Source organism: Melanerpes formicivorus, unplaced genomic scaffold, assembly GCF_026170545.1.
Source record: "Melanerpes formicivorus ecotype bairdi unplaced genomic scaffold, bMelFor1.0.p_v2 SCAF_39, whole genome shotgun sequence".
NCBI classification, from domain to species: Eukaryota; Metazoa; Chordata; class Aves; order Piciformes; family Picidae; genus Melanerpes; species Melanerpes formicivorus.
Genome location: NW_027142391.1, coordinates 2,397,970 through 2,414,388, shown reverse-complemented (window position 1 = coordinate 2,414,388; position 16,419 = coordinate 2,397,970). Strand labels below are relative to the sequence as shown.

The window sequence follows — 16,419 nt, the reverse complement described above, 5'->3', positions numbered from 1 at the left end:
TGTTTCTGCAAGGTTTGGCTCTTGACCGTGGCCACACGTTGTCAACACTTGCCTTTGCTTTTGCCTGTGTGAAGTGCTAGGGGTATGGCACTTGAGCAGCTGTGGTTAAAAGCCTCTCTGCAAGCAAGGTGGTTTGAGCACTCTTAACCCAGGCTCATCCTTCAAATGGCAGTGATGCTTTGGGTCAGACCTCGAGGTAGTTCTGTAGCTGATGATAATGCTCTCTTCTGCCAGGGAAGGATTCAGGCTGCAGCTTGCCACAGGTATTTCTGGCAGTGTTAGTCCTGCCTCATCTTCCCCTGTGTCAGGTGATGGAATGAGAGGAAAGGGCCTGAAATTGTTCCAGGGAGGTTTAGATTAGAGATTAGGAAGAATTTCTTTGCTGCAGGAGTGGTCAGGCCCTGGCACAGGCTGCCCAGGGAGGTGGTGGAGTCCCCATGCCTGGAGGCGCTCAAGAAACCTGTGGCCGTGGCACCTGGGGGCAGGGTTTGGTGGCCACGGTGGTGTTAGGTGGTTGATCTTAGAAGGCTTCCCAAACCAAACCAGCTCCATGATTCCTGCCTTTCTGCTCCCCTTCCCTTTGTGCTGGTGCACCTCTTGGTACAGCTGTACCATGAACTGGGTCAGGGAGCTGATCAGAACTAAAAATAGCTTGGCAGGAGGAGTCCGCTGCCTCGCCGCACCGCCGGCCTGGCACGTCTCAGGAGGCACTGCCCCAGGACAAGGCTTCTCAGGCTCCCCTCAGCTGGATGCAACAGCTGGAAGGTGGTTGTGTGCTCCAGCAGCCTTCAGCCAGGGTGAAGTGTCGCTCTGTTCCATAGGATCTGTCCTAGCACCTCCAAGTGAAGCCTTGGGGCTTGCAGTTCTGCTCCTAACCTCGGGGCGCTGAAACCTGCGCAGATCGCCTGGGAGGCACAGGTGGGGAAGGCAGTGAGCAGTCTGCAGTGCCACTCCTGAGGCTGCAGAAGGGCTGCAAGGAATGGGCAGGGAGCAGAGGAAGGTGTTGATCAGGGATTTTATTGCACTGCTGCTTCAGTCTGGCTGCAAACAGGGGGAGGGGGGAGGTAGGGGGTGGAAATCTGCAGCAAAGCAGAGGGTGCAACCCCCAGCACCGAGGAGAATGCTGCTGTCTGGCACAGCTCATAGTCTGCCTGTTAGAAATCCATTTTAATCTCTCCTGCAGGAGGCTGAGCATTCCCTTTTTGCCCTTGTGTTTTTCCATTGCCCATGTCTAATCCTTCCTGAATAACAGGGTGGGATTTGGATGCAGTTAGGCACTTCACAACTCCCTTCTGACCTGTTTGGAGCCATGGGCAGGCTCTCGAGTTCTGCACCCTCAAACTTAAAGCCTGGGGAGATGCTTTAGATGAAGATGTGTGTGTGTGTGTGTCCCCAAAAAAGAGCCACTTTGCATTATTCCAGGCTGTAATCTCTGGCAATTTGTTTTGGCAACACTTCAGAAGGATTCCCAAGGAGTCTTTTCATGTCCCAGTGGTGATGCTGGAGGTGAGCTGCTTGTCATTGCCTTCAGTGTCAGCTCCCAGCAGTGCCTTTGTGCTCCCTGAAGCCTGTTGTGGTGTTTAAAAACCCAGCAAAGCTCACCTGCCTGACCAAGCTGAGGGGTTCTTCAGTGCCCTGAGCTGAAGGACATTGAGGAGTGGAAGGGTGCCTCTGATTTTCAGAGGGGTTTGAGCAGGCTGTTTCCATTGCAAAACATGATTGAAAGCTTTGGAGGGGCTTGAGCAGGTTGTTGCCATTACCAAACATGATTCATAGCATCCAGACCCTGGTTCTTGGCTGAAATCAAGCCTTAGGTGAAATCAAACCTCAGGTCATCTAGGCAGGGCTGGTCACCTCTGCTCCATCCTTCCACTTCCCTCCTCAACCCCAACACTTAGTTTTGTTCCAGATGGCTTCCTAATGGGAGCTGAATGAGGGGAAAATGTGAGCAGCCAGACTGGAGCAAATGGGTTAAATGTGGCCATGCAGAAGGATGAATACAAATGAAGCTGGGTACCATTGCTCTGTGTCTGTGTGTGTGTGTGTGCAAGCTACTCCCAGAAGGGACAGCTGCTTCTCCCATTTGCTTTCTTGACAGCAAGGGCCTGAGGCTTTCTAAAAATAGAAAGTCATTGAGAAAATCACCAGAGCATGAACTGCACAGCTTTGCAGGAGTTTCCAGCCTGGGATTTATAGGCTATGCAGTGGCAGGGAGGAAGGGAAGACATCCTCCCTGTGTTCTGTGCAGCCAGCCAGCCAGCCCAGGGAAGCACTCACTCCATTGTGAAAACCCCCACTGCCCCCCCCCAAAAAAGGCTGCTGGCTGCTTTGGCTCTGTGTCCCCTGAAAACAAAACTGACAGGCAAAAGGGGGTGGGAGGGCTCTAGGGGTGAGGCAGAGGGGGAGTTTCAGCTGAATAGAACCTTCCCACCTTAAGCTTGAGACTGGAGGTGAGGAAGAAATACTTAGCAGTGAGGCTGGGGAGGCACTGGAGCAGGTTGTCCAGGGAAGGTGTGGCTGCCTCCTCCCTGGAGGGGTTCAAGGCCAGGCTGGATGAGGCCTTGAGCAGCCTGGGCTGGTGGGAGGTGTCCCTGCCCATGGCAGGGGGTTGGAGCTGGCTGAGCTTGAAGGTCCCTTCTGAGCTGAGCCATTCTGTGCCCCTCCAGCCTGCCCTCTCTCAGCACTGCTGTGTTGTGGTAGGTGGTGTATGAACACTTGTGGCAGCAGGCAGGCTTTGGGAGCAGAGCTCTCCTCCTGGTGCCAGGGCAGCAGCTGCCTGGTGGTGTGCAGGGTGCTGAATGCAGAGGCCAAGTGCCCTTATGCAGAGGGAATTAGAACAGAATTAACCAGGGTGGAAAAGCCCTTTGAGATGGAGTCCAACACCATTCCCCTTGCAGCCCTGGTTCTCTGCATTCCCTGCCTGTGGCCAGTGTTTGCTCCTCACTTGAATTATGAGCAGGAGCCTCACTTGTCACTGGTGCCTCCAGCCAGGATTACAAAGGCTTTGCACAGAGGAGGAGCTGTTTGGATGCTGCTTGCAGTAAAAGCCAGCTCCTGCCAGCTCTGTGGTTCCACATGGTTTGGGCAGAGAGACCTCCTGTGAGCTAAACCAGTTGCCCAGAAAGGGCTGGAGAGGAGCTTGGAGGAGGCTTCTAAGCCAACTTGGGGAAACCTTTTGCTCATTCAAGAAGTAATTCTTCCTCCTGCACTGAGGCAGAGGGGATCTAACAGGCACCCAGGATGGTACCACCCAGGGTGGTACCACCCAGGAGCACAGCTTGCTCTGGGCTTTATCTCCTCTCCCTGGCTCTCACTGGCTGCATGAAATGGTCACTCTCTGATGTTTCTTCTGTGTGGTCCTTCTGCAGACCTCATTGCTTGGTGTAATTGCTGGTTTGGCACCAGGGATGATTTGTGGAGCCTGCCTCTCATGCTCTAAAAGCACAGTTCAAGCTGGCCTGACAGCCAAAAGTTTCTGTTCCTCCCTGGGACCTTGAGGAACACCCTGCAGCCAGAAGGGTTTGGCATGAGCTTGATCCAAGGCTCTGGGGCAGGAGGGAGATGTGGGCAGAAGCTGGGGGCAGGCAGCATGGATGTGAGAAGCTGGAGGGGGTCCCACCCTGCTGGAGCATCAAGCTGCCCTCAGCACAAGGAGCCACAGCAGTGGGGTGCTCCTGCAGGAGCCCTTGCACAGGGAGCAACCAGATTTAGCAAGCTGTAGCCTGGAGTTGCTTTGTTGCCTTGGAGATGGCTCCAGCTAGCAGCAGAAGCTTCCCTGCCTCCTTGGAGGGGCTGGCTGCTCCTCTTGCCATCTGCACAGCAGCCAGCAGTGCAGCCCCAGCTGCCCTGCAAGCCTGCCCAAGGAGTGACCACCCTGAGGAGAAGTGGCCCTGTGGTGCTCTTCTCCCTGAGCTGCCCCTGGAGCTCTTGGGGGCTGCTTGGCAAGAGCTGGCAGGAGCTTTGCAGCCCTTCCTGCAAGGGCTTTCTGCCTGTTGAAGTGGCAGCAGGAGCCAGTGCTGGTTTCCCAAGGAGAAGTGGAGAGGCAGGAGCTGGAGTGTGAGTGGAGGGGGAGAAAAGGGAAGGTCCCACTTGGCAGAGAAGTATGGGGTGGGAGCTGGCACAGCACAGAAGTGATGCAGGGGAGACTCCTAGCAGCACACAGGAGGAGAGCAACATCAGCACACATCAGGCATCACTTCAGGGGGGCCACAGTGCCCTGGTGTTTGCTCTCCTGTGTGTGTGAAACATCTCTTGTCTTGGAGGCAGCCATTCACTCACCACAGGCACCTGCTGCTCTGTGCCTTGTTGGCATCACACACAGAGTGCTCTGGAAGCAGAGTGGGAGCTGGAACAAGCCAGGTGTGACTGCAGCCTAACCATGCTGCCTGTGCTCAGCATGAGGGACCTGGGGCTCTGTCTCTTCCAGACTCAAAGAAGGGCAACAAAGCTGGGGAGGGGTCTGGAGCACAGCCCTGTGAGGGGCAGCTGAGGGAGCTGGGGGTGTCTAGCTCAGGGGAGACCTTATTGCCATCTACAACTCCCTGCAGGGAGGTTGGAGCCAGGTGGGGGTTGGTCTCTTCTCCCAGGCACCCAGCAGCAGAACAAGAGGACACAGGCTCAAGCTGTGCCAGGGGAGGTTCAGGCTGGATGTTAGGAAGAAGTTCTTCCCAGCAAGAGAGATTGGCCCTTGGGATGTGCTGCCCAGGGAGGTGGTGGAGTCCCCACCACTGGAGGGCTTTAAGAGGAACCTGGATGAGGCCCTTGGTGCCGTGGTTTGGTTGATCAGATGGTGCTGGGGGATAGGTTGGACTGGATGAGCTCAAAGGTCTCTTCCAACCTGCTTAATTCTGTATTCTGTCTCTTGGCAGCCAGGCAGTCCAGAGGCAGGCAGGCAAAGGTGCTTGTTAGCAGCTCAGAGAGAGGGTTCAGTGTAGCTGCTTAGGCAGCTGCTGTGTTTCAGTCCCTGGCACAGCCTTCCCCATGGTGCTGTGGCAGCTTGCTCTGGCTGCCCCCACTGCCTGCAACAGGAGCCTGCCTGGCTCCAGGGAGGGCAGGGGCAGATCTGCATGGAGAGGGGTGAAAAAACCCAGAAAAGGGAGCTGTCTCAGATCCTCCCAGTCCCAGGAGCTCCCATCCCTAAGCTGTGTCTCCTCTGCCTTCCTGCAGGCTGCAGCCTATGCCTCAGAGGACGGAGTCCTGACCGAGGCCATGATCGACGCCCGGGTGGCTGACGCCGTGCAGCAGCACCAGCAGAAGATGGAGTGGCTGAAAACAGAGGCAGCTGAAGGCAGCACAGGGACTGGCAGAAACCCACTGCTGCCCTTCCCCAAAGGCACCCCAGTGTGAGAGCCTGGAGGCTCCAGAGCAGCGTGTGTGTGGGGGGAGGCTGGGCAGGGCCGGGGTGGAGTCGTGAGCAGTGTGTCCCTGGGTGCAGGGGAGGAGGGGAGGCTGCCTTGGGCTCTCCTGTGCACCAGGAAGCAAACTGGTCGCCATCAGGCAGCAGCAGCAGCTGTATTAAAGGCCTCCCCTGCTGAAATACCACTGACTGTGTTAGTCTGTGTGGCCTGTCCTCCTTGAGAGGCCCCAGCTCCAACCCTTCCCAGCCATCTGATCCTGTTCTGGAGTGTCCCAGGGCCTGTCCAAGCCACCAGCCCCCATATCTCTACCTGCTTATGCTCCAGCAGAGCTACTGCCCCTCTTTCTTCCTGCCCAGGCCATACCTGCTTCTTCACAGCTCTGCTTGCCAAGTCCTTGCTCCCTTACTGACTCCCTCTTCACAGGCTCAGGGTACTCCTGGTGTTCCAGACAGTTAGCTGATGTGGTTCCCAGCTGCACCTGGTGAACTTGGAGGCCACACTTAGGACAAGCTGCAGCTGTGCAGGGTTGGCTGATCAGCACTGGGACTTGCTCTGAGGTGGGGCTGCACCTGCTGGTGCCTGGCAGCTGCATTTTGTCTTCTCTGTGCTTGTGTCTCCTGGAGGATGGCTGTAGAAGACCCTGGGAGGTGACCCTGGTCCCTCAGTGCTGAATTGTTCCAAGCCCAAGAGCTTTATCTGCCTCTCCAGCACTGTAGAACAGCTACACACACACTGCCTGGCTCCCAAAAGGTTATTTGAACTGCCCTGGAGCAGCTGCCACAGCCTTGAGAGCACTGCTCAGGCTCCTTCAGGACCTGCTGCTGCCCACCTTCTGATGTGCCTGCTCCTGACTGCACAGCCCACAAAGCTGTGTGTGCCTTCTCCAGCCAGCTGCTTGCTGCTCCAGCTAGTCTGAGAGCAGCCCTGCTCGGTTTTCTCCCCCAGCTGAAGCACCCCTGTCTTGGAAGAGGGGAGGAGGCAAGGCTGAGTGAGCCTGGCTGGCACACAGTTGTCCAGCATGGATGGAAGGAGCTGAGTGAGGTTTGTTTGCCTGCTGCCATCAGGCTGCTCTTGCTCCAGGAGTCTTCTGCTGCATTTCTGGACCAGGTGAGCGCTGTGGCATTGTCCAGTGCAGAGCACAGCCCTGTCTGGAGCAGCTGGCATTTGGTCTGGCTCTGCATTTCACAGATGGGGGTCACACAATCTTGGCATCTGAGTTTGAACTGGATTTGAACTCTCTGCTCTGTGTCCCCTTCCGCAACCACACTCTGCAGGCACATTCCCCTGACCTAAATCTGTGCCCTTGAGTAGCTTGCTGAGATGTTCTCCTCCAACAGGACCTGACAGCAGTCCCTGCTTTGGCCATTTCACTGCTGCTTGGTGCTGAGCTGGGAGAGAGAGAGAGGAACTTTGTGAGCATGGGAGCAGAGCAGGGCTGGGCCCAGGGTGCTCAGAACAGGCAGCCTTGGGGGGCAGCAGGGAAGAAACAGTTGATGGAGGCTGCAAACCTTCACTCTGGGGCTGCCACCTCCTCTCAGAATAGTTCTCAGGTATTTGCCCCTGGCTGCCAAGGGACAATTTGCAGCTGCATTCTAGGAGCTGCTCCTTGGGTTGAGGGCTGTGTGGCCCCCAGCAGCAGGCTCTGCCCAGACTGGCACATCCCACTGGCACTTGGTGCTGGGGGAAGTGCTGCGGAGGAACAGGAGCAACCACTGCATAAACTGAAGCTCCACACTTCATCTTCTGAGTGACTGAAGGCAGAGAAGCAGAGACCTGTCAGGGTTGGAAGGGACCTCAAGGCTCAGCCAGTCCCAACCCCCCTGCCATGGGCAGGGACACCTCACACTGCAGCAGGGTGCTCACAGCCACCTCCAGCCTGGCTGCAAACAGCTCCAGGGATGAGGAGGTTGCCTTCCTGGGCAACCTGTGCCAGGCTCTCACCACCCTCCTGGGGAACAACTTCTTCCTCACATCCAATCTGAATCTCCCCATTCCTAGTGTTATTTTCCCATCCCCCCAGTCCTATCCCTCCCTGACACCCTCAGAACTCCCTCCCCAGCTTTCTTGTAGCCCACTTCAGATCCTGGAAGGCCACCATTGGGTCTCCTTGGGGCCTTCTCTTCTTGGGTGCTATTTTCCCCCCTTCCTTTCAGCCTTGGTGCAGCTATCCTGCAGTCCACTGACTTGCTGGAGGCTTTCCCCTTCCTATTTGGCTTTTTAACCCCCAAGTGCTGGGTGGGAGCTCTGCAGAGCCACTCTCTGCTCCAAAAACCCAACCCCATGCTAATGAGTGATGGGAGGGAGCAGTTGGCTCCTGGGTGATTAACATCTCTAATTGTGGCACACACCTCCAGTGCTTTTCCCCTCTCTTCCCTAATCAGCGCAGTACCAAAGGAGCTGGGAGGAGGGGAGAGGTGCTCTGCCTTGTCCTGACACTGCCTGAGCTTCTGCTGGCACTGAGCTGGGCAGAGAGTGCTGCTGTAGAGCTGTGTGAAAGGCAGAGCAGTTGCTGGCTCAGCTGCTTTGTGCCATTCCCCCTTGGGATTGCATCAGGTCCCTGCCTGGAAGCAGGGAGCACAGCAGAGCCACAGCTTTCATTGCAGGGCTGGAGATCAATCAGCTAGAAGCAGCCTCCTCTTGTGGCAGGGATGGCAGCATGGGCTGACCTGGGGGTTCTCAGGTTTGCCTGAGTGCAGGAGTACTTCTCAGCGAGGTTTCAAGGGCTTTTAGTGCTCACTTTTGCTGATGGATGCCACTTATCCCCCCCCGAGCTCTGAGCGTGGGCTCCGCGGGGCTGGAAGGGGCTGGCTGCAGACCTGGGAGCTTCTGAGAGCACTTCAGCCTCAACGTTTCTGGTGCCTGCTGAGGTGTTGCTGTGGTGAGAGTCACCAGCTGGTGCTGCTTGTATCCCAAGGGGCAAACTTTGCCCTTTTGGGCAGCCTGGCTGAAGCTCTCCCTACTAAAGGAGCTCTGCTTGCTTTCTTTTCCTTTGAAAGGAGGAGGAGAGGTAAGTGGAGACATTAGAGCAGGGACTTGGTTTCTAGGAACAGGGCTCTTGAACACCCAGAACCTGGCCTGTGTCTCAACCTCCCTTCACCCTCAACAACCCTCCAGCAGCTGGGCAGGGCTTGGCACATCTGTGCTGTGCAGGCTCCAGTGCAGCCCTGGTGCTGGTTGAAGTCCCTGGAGTGGAGCCCTTCAGGGATCACTTCTTTTCTTCTCTCTGCTCACAGCCTCCCTCCACAGCCCCTCCCTGGCAGGTTCTGACAGCATCTCTGTGTCTGAAGTTTGCAGTGAGTTCTCATCCTCCTTTCCAGAGCAGTTTGTGGCTCTGGGCAGTGTCCTCCAGTCCCCTTCTTGGGGTCCCTATTAAGGCAGTGCCCAAAAGTCCACAATCACTTCTGCCCTTGGCAGCAGTGCAAGGACTGTTTGCACCCAGCCCAGCAGCACAGAGGCTTCATTTGTCAAACTCCTGCTGGGTGATGGATGTCTGCTTCCCACCTGTGAAGAAGAGAAGCTGCTGGCACCTAGGCTGGGGGAGCACTGTGAGGAGGTGGAGCAGCAGAGCCAGAGATGAGCCTGGTGCAGGTGGGTTGAGGAGGCTCAGGGTGCTGCATAGAATCCTAGAAGGGCTTGGGTTGGAAGGGACCTCCAAAGGTCACCCAGCCCAAGCCCCCTGCAGTCAGCAGGGACATCCTCCACTAGTTCAGGCTGCTCAGAGCCTTGTCCAGCTTGCCTTGAATATCTCCAGGGATGAAGCCTCAACTACTTCCCTGGGCAAGCATCTGTCAGGTAAGGCAGGTAAGGAGTGCCAGAGGTGGTGTGGACCTGGTGAGTCTGAGTGCAGCCTGCAGCAGCTCCCAGGCTTTGGAGGTGCTGCTTTTCTCAGGCTCACACTTCAGTTTTCACTGCCCAGGGAAGCTCTCCATCCATTCTCTCCTAGCTCCATGCTGCTCTTCTTTCCTCCCCTCTCCCCTTCCTTCCCATCCTCTGCCACAGGCTGTTGGACTGCTGAAGCCCAGCTCTTGATGCATCCCAGGCTCCAGTGCTGCCCTTGAGAAGAGATGCCCTGTCCCTCTTGCTATGCACATCACTCCCAGCCACCAGCCAGGTGATTTCATGCCCTGCTGCCTGTGAATGGCTCTGCCAGGCGCTGTCACTGCTGCTGCTCCTGTGGAATGCAACAGGAAAGGAGGGGGGGGGGAAAGGGCCACCTGTCACTCTTCAGCTCCTGCCTCACCCCAGCTTTAAAAGCAGGGCCTCTGTCAGCCCTGCCTGCCTCATCAGTCCCTTGGCTTTGCTGTCAGCCCCCGGGCTGAGTGCTGCTCCCCGTGGCGGTGGCCCCCAGCGAGCTGTTTGTTAGCGCTGGGCAGGGCTAGAGGGTGGCAACCCCAGGCTGAGGTCAGCTCCCCTCCACGACACTGAGTGAGTTATGAGCTAATAGCACTTGATTAAAATAGTATTTTGTGTTGGAGAGCAAAGCTAAGAGCAGATGGACTTGCCAGCAGCCATCCATCACTCCCCATCTTTGCCCCTGCCAGCTGAAAGGCCTTCTCCCTGCTCCAGCCCTGCAGCTGGCAGGCAGATTTACAGCCTGGTCATCCATCTCTCCTCACTCTCCCTCCGTTAAAGAATTGGCTTGGTCTGTGTCACCCTCGGGGAGGAAAGTTCCTTGGTGCAAAGATCAGCCCCAAAGCACCACCCCACTCTCCCCAGCCCCATGCTGTAGGGCTTGGGGGAGGCAGCAGTCTCCCCAGGAGCTGTTTGTGGGGCTGAGAAGCAGCCCTCAGGTTGTGCTGTAATCCCCTGCCTGGGGCTGTTTCCATTCCATTGCAGCATTCTTCTCCTCCCTGGAGGTTTGGGTTTGGAGGGGTTTTTTTTTGCCTTGAAAGTGGCAAATGTGATGACTTTGCTCAGCTTTTAATGCAAGCCCCTGGCCTGGCCTGCAAGCCCTGCTGCTCCAGGAGCTTCTGTGCTGGTGCCAGGCAGCTCAGCTTCTGCAGCCAGTTCCTGAGTGCTGCTGGCACCTGGAGAGAAGAAATGGGAAGCTACTGGAGGCATCCTGACAAAACCCTGCCAGAACCTGCAGCTTCCTGGGGCTGCCTTCTCTCTGTGCTCACCAGGTCTGCACTTTCCCCTCCTCCCTCCCTGAGCACACCTCTCCTTCTCCACAGGCTTCCTGCCCCCTTTCTTGCTTACCCTTGCAGCTGTAGGCAGGAGGCACCCACACTCCTCACTGCAGGTAGCTTGCACCCAGGATCTGGGTTTCAGCAGCAAAATGTTTCTCCTATCCCTGTATCAGGTTGGGTCTTCAGGCTTCCCTCTCTTCCCAGTGAGGGGGAGACAACCTGGGCCAGTGTGCTGTGGTGTCACATACCCTGGGGGAGATTGCAGAGACCTCCTTGGTCCCTTCCACCCCTAACAAGTCGATGATTCTTCATAGGTCAGGGCTGGGCACAGCTCTTGCCAACCCCATCCCAGCCATGCTTGTGCCTCTTCCTCTCTCCATCCCCTCCCCCAAAGCTGGCGACCTGCAGTGCCCTCCAGCCCCTGCCCCCCACCCCCCAGGGGCAGCTTTGGCTTCAGAGGGCTGGGGAAGGAAGAAATAAAACCACTCAGATGCAAAACATGCAAAAAACTATTTTACTGACAAACAGCAAAGGATGGGCTGAGTTCCAGGAGCTGAGCTGGGCTTCTCTATTGTACAAACAGAGTCTGGAAAGGGAAGGGATGGCTGAAATCCACTCACTCACTGACCCAAAGAAAATCACAGTGTGCTTTTCACCCCCCACCCCCTCTTCTCCTTCTCCTTCTTCCCTATTGCCTCCCCCTCCCCACCCCAAAGCTCTCTGCCACCTTCAGCTTGCTTCCCCTCAGCTTCAGCACAGCCTTGTCGCCACCCTGCCTGGAGAGCCACAGAGGGGAGGTGTGCCAGGGGCCTGTGCAAGTGTACTTAATGGTAATTGGCCAAAACCCAACTCAATGAGCCATTATTGCTTTTCAACCGCAGTAGAGATGGTTCTGTGATCAGGCTGGGAGCAGAGCTCAATCTCTCTGTTGGTCTCAGCCTGTGCTGTGCCTCCTCCTCCTGTCTGGGGCATGCAAAATTGCTTTGAGTGCAGGGTGGGGGGGAAAAAAGAGAAGGGGATAAAAAAAAGGAGGATTAAGCAGCAGGGCAAAGAGCTCTCCGAGGTTTGGTCTTGTGGCCTCGCTGCAGTGCTCCTGTCCTGCTCTCTGGCTGTGAGCTGAGGGCTGTCCCCCCTCCTGCTGCCACCCCTCCCAGGGCTGAGCTTGAGGAGGGGACTGAAGCTGGCAGCCCTGCTGGGAAAGAAAGGAGTGCAAAGGACTGGGAGGTCCCAGAGGGGAGGAGCAGGCTGCATGCAGCAGGCAGGTGCTGAAGCACAGACACTGAACTGCCAGGGGGTCCTGAGAGCCCAGCCCGGGTGCAGCAGAGCAGCAGCTCAGGCTCACTGCTGAGCTCCTCCTTACTCCTGCCCACATCTTCCTGCTCCTCTGCTTCCTGCTCTTTTGCCCAGGAGCCCACACCTGGCCTGGCATTCTCCTTTCCTTTTCTTTTCCCTGCACTAAGCTCATTTGCTGCTCCCTGGGCACCAGAGTGAGCCAGGCTGGCCTGAGAGGAGAGCTCAGCCTCACCTAAGGTAGAACCAACAGTCCTGTGACCCCTGCCCTCTCTGCCCCCTGCTCTGCAGCCCCTTGCTTGCCACTGGACCCCAAATCTCTTTCCCCAGTGCATGCAGGTGGCAAAGCCTTTGCTCCCAATGTCTCTCTGTGCCCTGTGCTCCACCAGCTGAAGCTCTTCTGCTCCTTTTACACCCAGAGGGGTTCTGGCAGCCTCTGTTGGTTCTTTCTACCTCCTGAATGCAGAAGAGGCCTTCATCACCTCCACATGCAGCCCCACACACTCTTCATCAGTGCCACAGTGAAGGTGAAAGTGCTGCTGTGAAGCTGTCTCAGAGAGGAGTGTGGAATGAGCCCCAAGCCCTGCCCTGGGTCTTGCCCACAAGCCTTCAGCTGAGGGGAGCTGATCACAGCTGCACATTGCCCTCCCTTGCCCAGGGCAGCCAGCACACATCTGATGCTTCCTTCACAAGCTGCTTTCTCCCTGACCTTGGAGCAGGACTTCCCTCCCTGGCTCCCCCAGGGCTGCCTCCTGCTTGGGCTTGCCCAGACCTTATCCCAGGCAAGCCAAGGCTGTGGATGTTTGTGTTTGCACAGCTCCTGGTCTCTTGTTAAGCTCCAGCTCACCTGACACCTTTTGCATGGTTTGTTATTTGTTTCAGAGGATGGCTGAGGCTGGAAGGGGCCTCTGGAGATCATCTGGTCCAGCCACCTTGCATGGCCACCCAGAGCAGGCTGCCCAAGACTCTGTCCAGCTGGCTTTTAACTGTCTCCAAGGATGGAGACTCCACAACTCCTCTGACAACCTATCCCAGTGCTTCTTCACCCTCAGAGGGCACAGAGTGTCTCCTGATGTTCAAGCAGAGCCTGCTGTGCTCCAGCTTGTGCCCTGTGCCTCTGGTCCTGCCACTGGGCACCACCAGCTGGAGCCTGACTCCATCTTCTCCCCTTCAGGTATCTCTATGCACTGATCCCCTTGAGCTTTCTCTGCTCTAGGCTGAACACTCCCAGCTCCCCCAGCTGTCCTCCCAGGAGAGATGCTCCAGGCCTTCAGTCAGCTCTGTGGCTCTTTTTGTGACCCCTTTCTAGCAGGGATTCTCTTCTCCCAGCAGGGTGCAACTGGAAAATGAAGTAGAGAGTAGCAGTGAGAGCAGCTGAAACCAAGCCCACCCCCTCCCCAGGCTCTCAGAGCCTGGGCCATGCCTTCTGGGCTTGCTTCTGGGCTTTCCCTGTTTCTTGAGAAGTGCTGCCAGAGCCTTCAGCCAGGCTGGCTCAGCTGCTGTGTCCCTGGCTGGCTGAAGGGCTGGCTGAGCAGTGAGAGGTGGCTGGCTGGCTGCTATCACAGCAGACACCTTCCCAAGCTCTTCCTCACAGGGGTAGGGTCCCTCTGATGGCTCAGAGCAGCAGGCATGCAAAGTCCCTGGGGCACCACTGGTGGTGGCTCTGGGCTCTTCCTTTCCCCTGAGGCTTCCTGAGGCAATGTGCAGCTCTGCTGGCCCCTCCCTGGCACAGCTCTCCTTACCCCTGCAGTGAATTTGTCCTCCTGTCACTTCTGCCTTCCCCACACCCAACCTCTTCTGCATGTGGTGGGATGAGAGATGCCAGCTGGGAAGCAAAGTGGAGGAGACAACCATCCTGACAGCCTCCTCTTTAGCATGTGGGCCTCTGGAGAAGGAAGAAGGTGGTAAGAACACAAAGCAGGTTGGCAGGGAATGGGTTGAGCTTTGAGCTACCTCCAGGGCTCTCACTGAGGGGTTAAGGAGTTTGTTCAGCAGTGCTGCCAAGTGGCTGCTGGGGTTTCAAGAGAAGCTCCTGGATGTCACAATGGATTTCACAAGCCTCTGCTCCTCTCCACCTGTCCTTTCCACACCTCTCCTTTGCCACAGATCCCAAGCAGCAGCATGCACCCATCTGGTGTGCAGGCAGCCAGCCCTGTGCTCCTCAACACCAAGAGGCAGGAGAAAGCCTCCAGTGCCAGTCCCAGCTCTGGAGAATTGGCACATGCAGTTTTCATCTCCATCTCTGCTCTAAAAATAGGTCCCTCCTGAGGCAACACAAAGTGTGTGTGTGTCCTCCACCACCAGCTAGCTCTGCAGAAGCCTCCCTCAAAGCATCTGCTGGATGAGTGCTAAGACAGGGTGCACTCTTCCCACTCCTCCATCCCTCCAGAGCTGCCCTCACAGGCACAGCTGCAAGCTTTGCAACCCTGTGCCTCCTCTTCCACAGCTCTCTGACCAGCATCCTGCCTCACCCTGACCTCCTTGTGCCAGCCCTCTGATGCCAAAGTCACTTTGTCCCAGCTGAACCCTTTCTGCTTGGAGCTGGTGCTGAATTTGTTGTCCTTTCAGCCCGCGGGGTCTCTGTTTGGCTGTTTTTGCTCTGTGTGTGATCAGAGGCAAGGGAACAACAAACAAGTCAACACTAGCACATCTCAGACAACGAGACAAGGAGGAAACACACCCCCAGGAGCAGGCAAGAGCAGAGCACAGACATGCACAGGAGAGAGGAGGCAGCAGCAGGCAGAGAACTGAGCTGCCTGCAGCAGCAGCAGCCTCACCTGGGCAGAGCAGCAAGAGGCCACAAGGTCAAACACTGCTGGTGAGGCTCACAGCTGAGGGGTGGGCTAGGGCCAGGAGTGCTGATGTCAAGCAGAGAGAGGGACAGAGGCAGAGCAGCTGCTGCTTGGGGCAATAGGATGCTGCAGCACTCAAGACACGGCTGCCTCTCTTCCACCTTCTCTTCTCCTTCCCCAAAGAGGAGCCACAGCAGCCAGGGGGCTGCTGGCAGCAGTCTCCTTCTGCACATCCCCAAGGGCTGAGGGGCAGGGGGGGGCCTGGGCTGCTGCTCTTGCAGGGAGCTCTCAGCAGTGCAGCCTGGTTGGGTGTTTAAGGGCATCCAGCCCAAGCAGCAGGCTCTGTAACTTGGGGTCATATCTACAGGAGCTGCCTGGGCTCAGAGCAGCAAGGCAGCAACCTGACCTTGGGGCTCTGCTAATGGGCTGCTGGAAATGAGCCTGCACAGAAGGGGCACCAGACCCCCTGGCTCAGGATACTGCCTGGCATTGATCATTAAGGATGGGAAGCCAAGGCCTGGCCAGCTCCTCAGGATTAATCCTGTTGGGGTAGTGTGTGCTGGGACAAACCCTGCCCTGGGAGGGGAGCCCTGCTTTCCCTGCCTTCAAGGCCAGTTAATTACTCCCAGTCAATGTAATTGCACTGAGAGTGTTTTATTCCTTTCACTTGTGGCTAGGGTGAGCACAAGGAGAGAGCTGCAGCCACAGCAGAGGTAAAAGCCTGCTCTGAACCCAGGGGAAGATGCAACCAGGGAGGCAGTGGTTTGGGGGTGGGGTTTTCCCCTCTTCCAAAGCCTCCTGTTCCTCTGAAACTCTGCTGTGCACCAGAGTTAATCAGTGTGAGCCATCACATCACTCTTCCCAGTTGTAAGAGTCACATTTAATGGTACTTCAGCTAAGGTCAGTTGGCAGAGCAGGACAGAACCAGACTTCCAATTCAGTCTGAGTTTAGCTCCCTGCCTGCTGAAGTCTCTCCTGTGAGAGGCTCCAAGAGGAAAGATTAGTCAAAGTGCTTTTTTTTCCCCCACCCCTTCCCTCCATAACTGGTTCCAGAGACTCAGTATTTGTCCTCCTCCTGGTGGATTTCTCTCCCCTTGCCAAACGTTGTCCCAGCTGAAGACACAGCCATGCCAGGCACCTGCTTCAGCAGCACACTTCCTAGCCTTCTATTCAACATCTGCCACCCCACAAGGGCAAAGAGAAGAGCTCCTTGGCCAGATCTCCTCTGCCACTGTCTGAGCCACACTCAGGAGCATCTTCTGCCACTCTAGGAGCCCAGCTGGCCCAATGCACAAAGCTCAGACAGGGAGGGGAGGCTGCAAAGTTTTGCTCCTGGAAAGGAGCTGCTCAGGCAGAAGTCATCCTTTAGATGCTGGCAGGGGCCTGCAGGCTTTGCAACCTGAACAGTCAAGCAGTACAGACCAGTACAGACCTATTTAGGCCCCCACAGAAACTGGGGCTCCAAAACAAGAGGCACTGGCAGAGGAACAGGTTTGGGGCATGGCCAGCTTTGGGGTCTGTAAATAACTGAACTGATCCTGGGCATGGGAAACAAGGCAAAAAAAATTACAACCAACAGCCAAACAAGACAGAGGCTGAAGCAGGGAGGGAAAGAGCAGGAGTCAGGGGGTCCTGTTCCCTTCACTGCAATCAAGCAGGAGGCCAGCAACAGAGCCAAGGAATCCAGGGAAGAAAACAGCAGTTTGTGCTAACAGTCATCACCCCCTGCTCTGGGTGTCTTCCCCTGCTCTGGATGTCTTCTCCCTCTCCTGCTCTGGATGGCTTCCTCTTCTCCTGCTCTGGATGTTTTCTCCCTCTCCTGCTCTGGATGTTTTCCCCTTCCCCTGCTCT

General features: G+C 56.5%; 1 protein-coding gene across 1 annotated transcript in view; it reads left to right on the top strand.

Moving 5' to 3' along the window:
• Nucleotides 1-5,541, top strand: part of LOC137451092 (ATPase family AAA domain-containing protein 3) — a 31,653-nt gene extending 26,112 nt beyond the window's left edge. Inside the window, exon 16 of the mRNA XM_068158260.1 lies at nucleotides 5,167-5,541. Coding sequence (XP_068014361.1) covers nucleotides 5,167-5,346 — 180 coding nt within the window. The 3' untranslated portion in view covers nucleotides 5,347-5,541. The remainder of the gene's footprint in view (nucleotides 1-5,166) is intronic.
• Nucleotides 5,542-16,419: the final 10,878 nt, after the last annotated feature.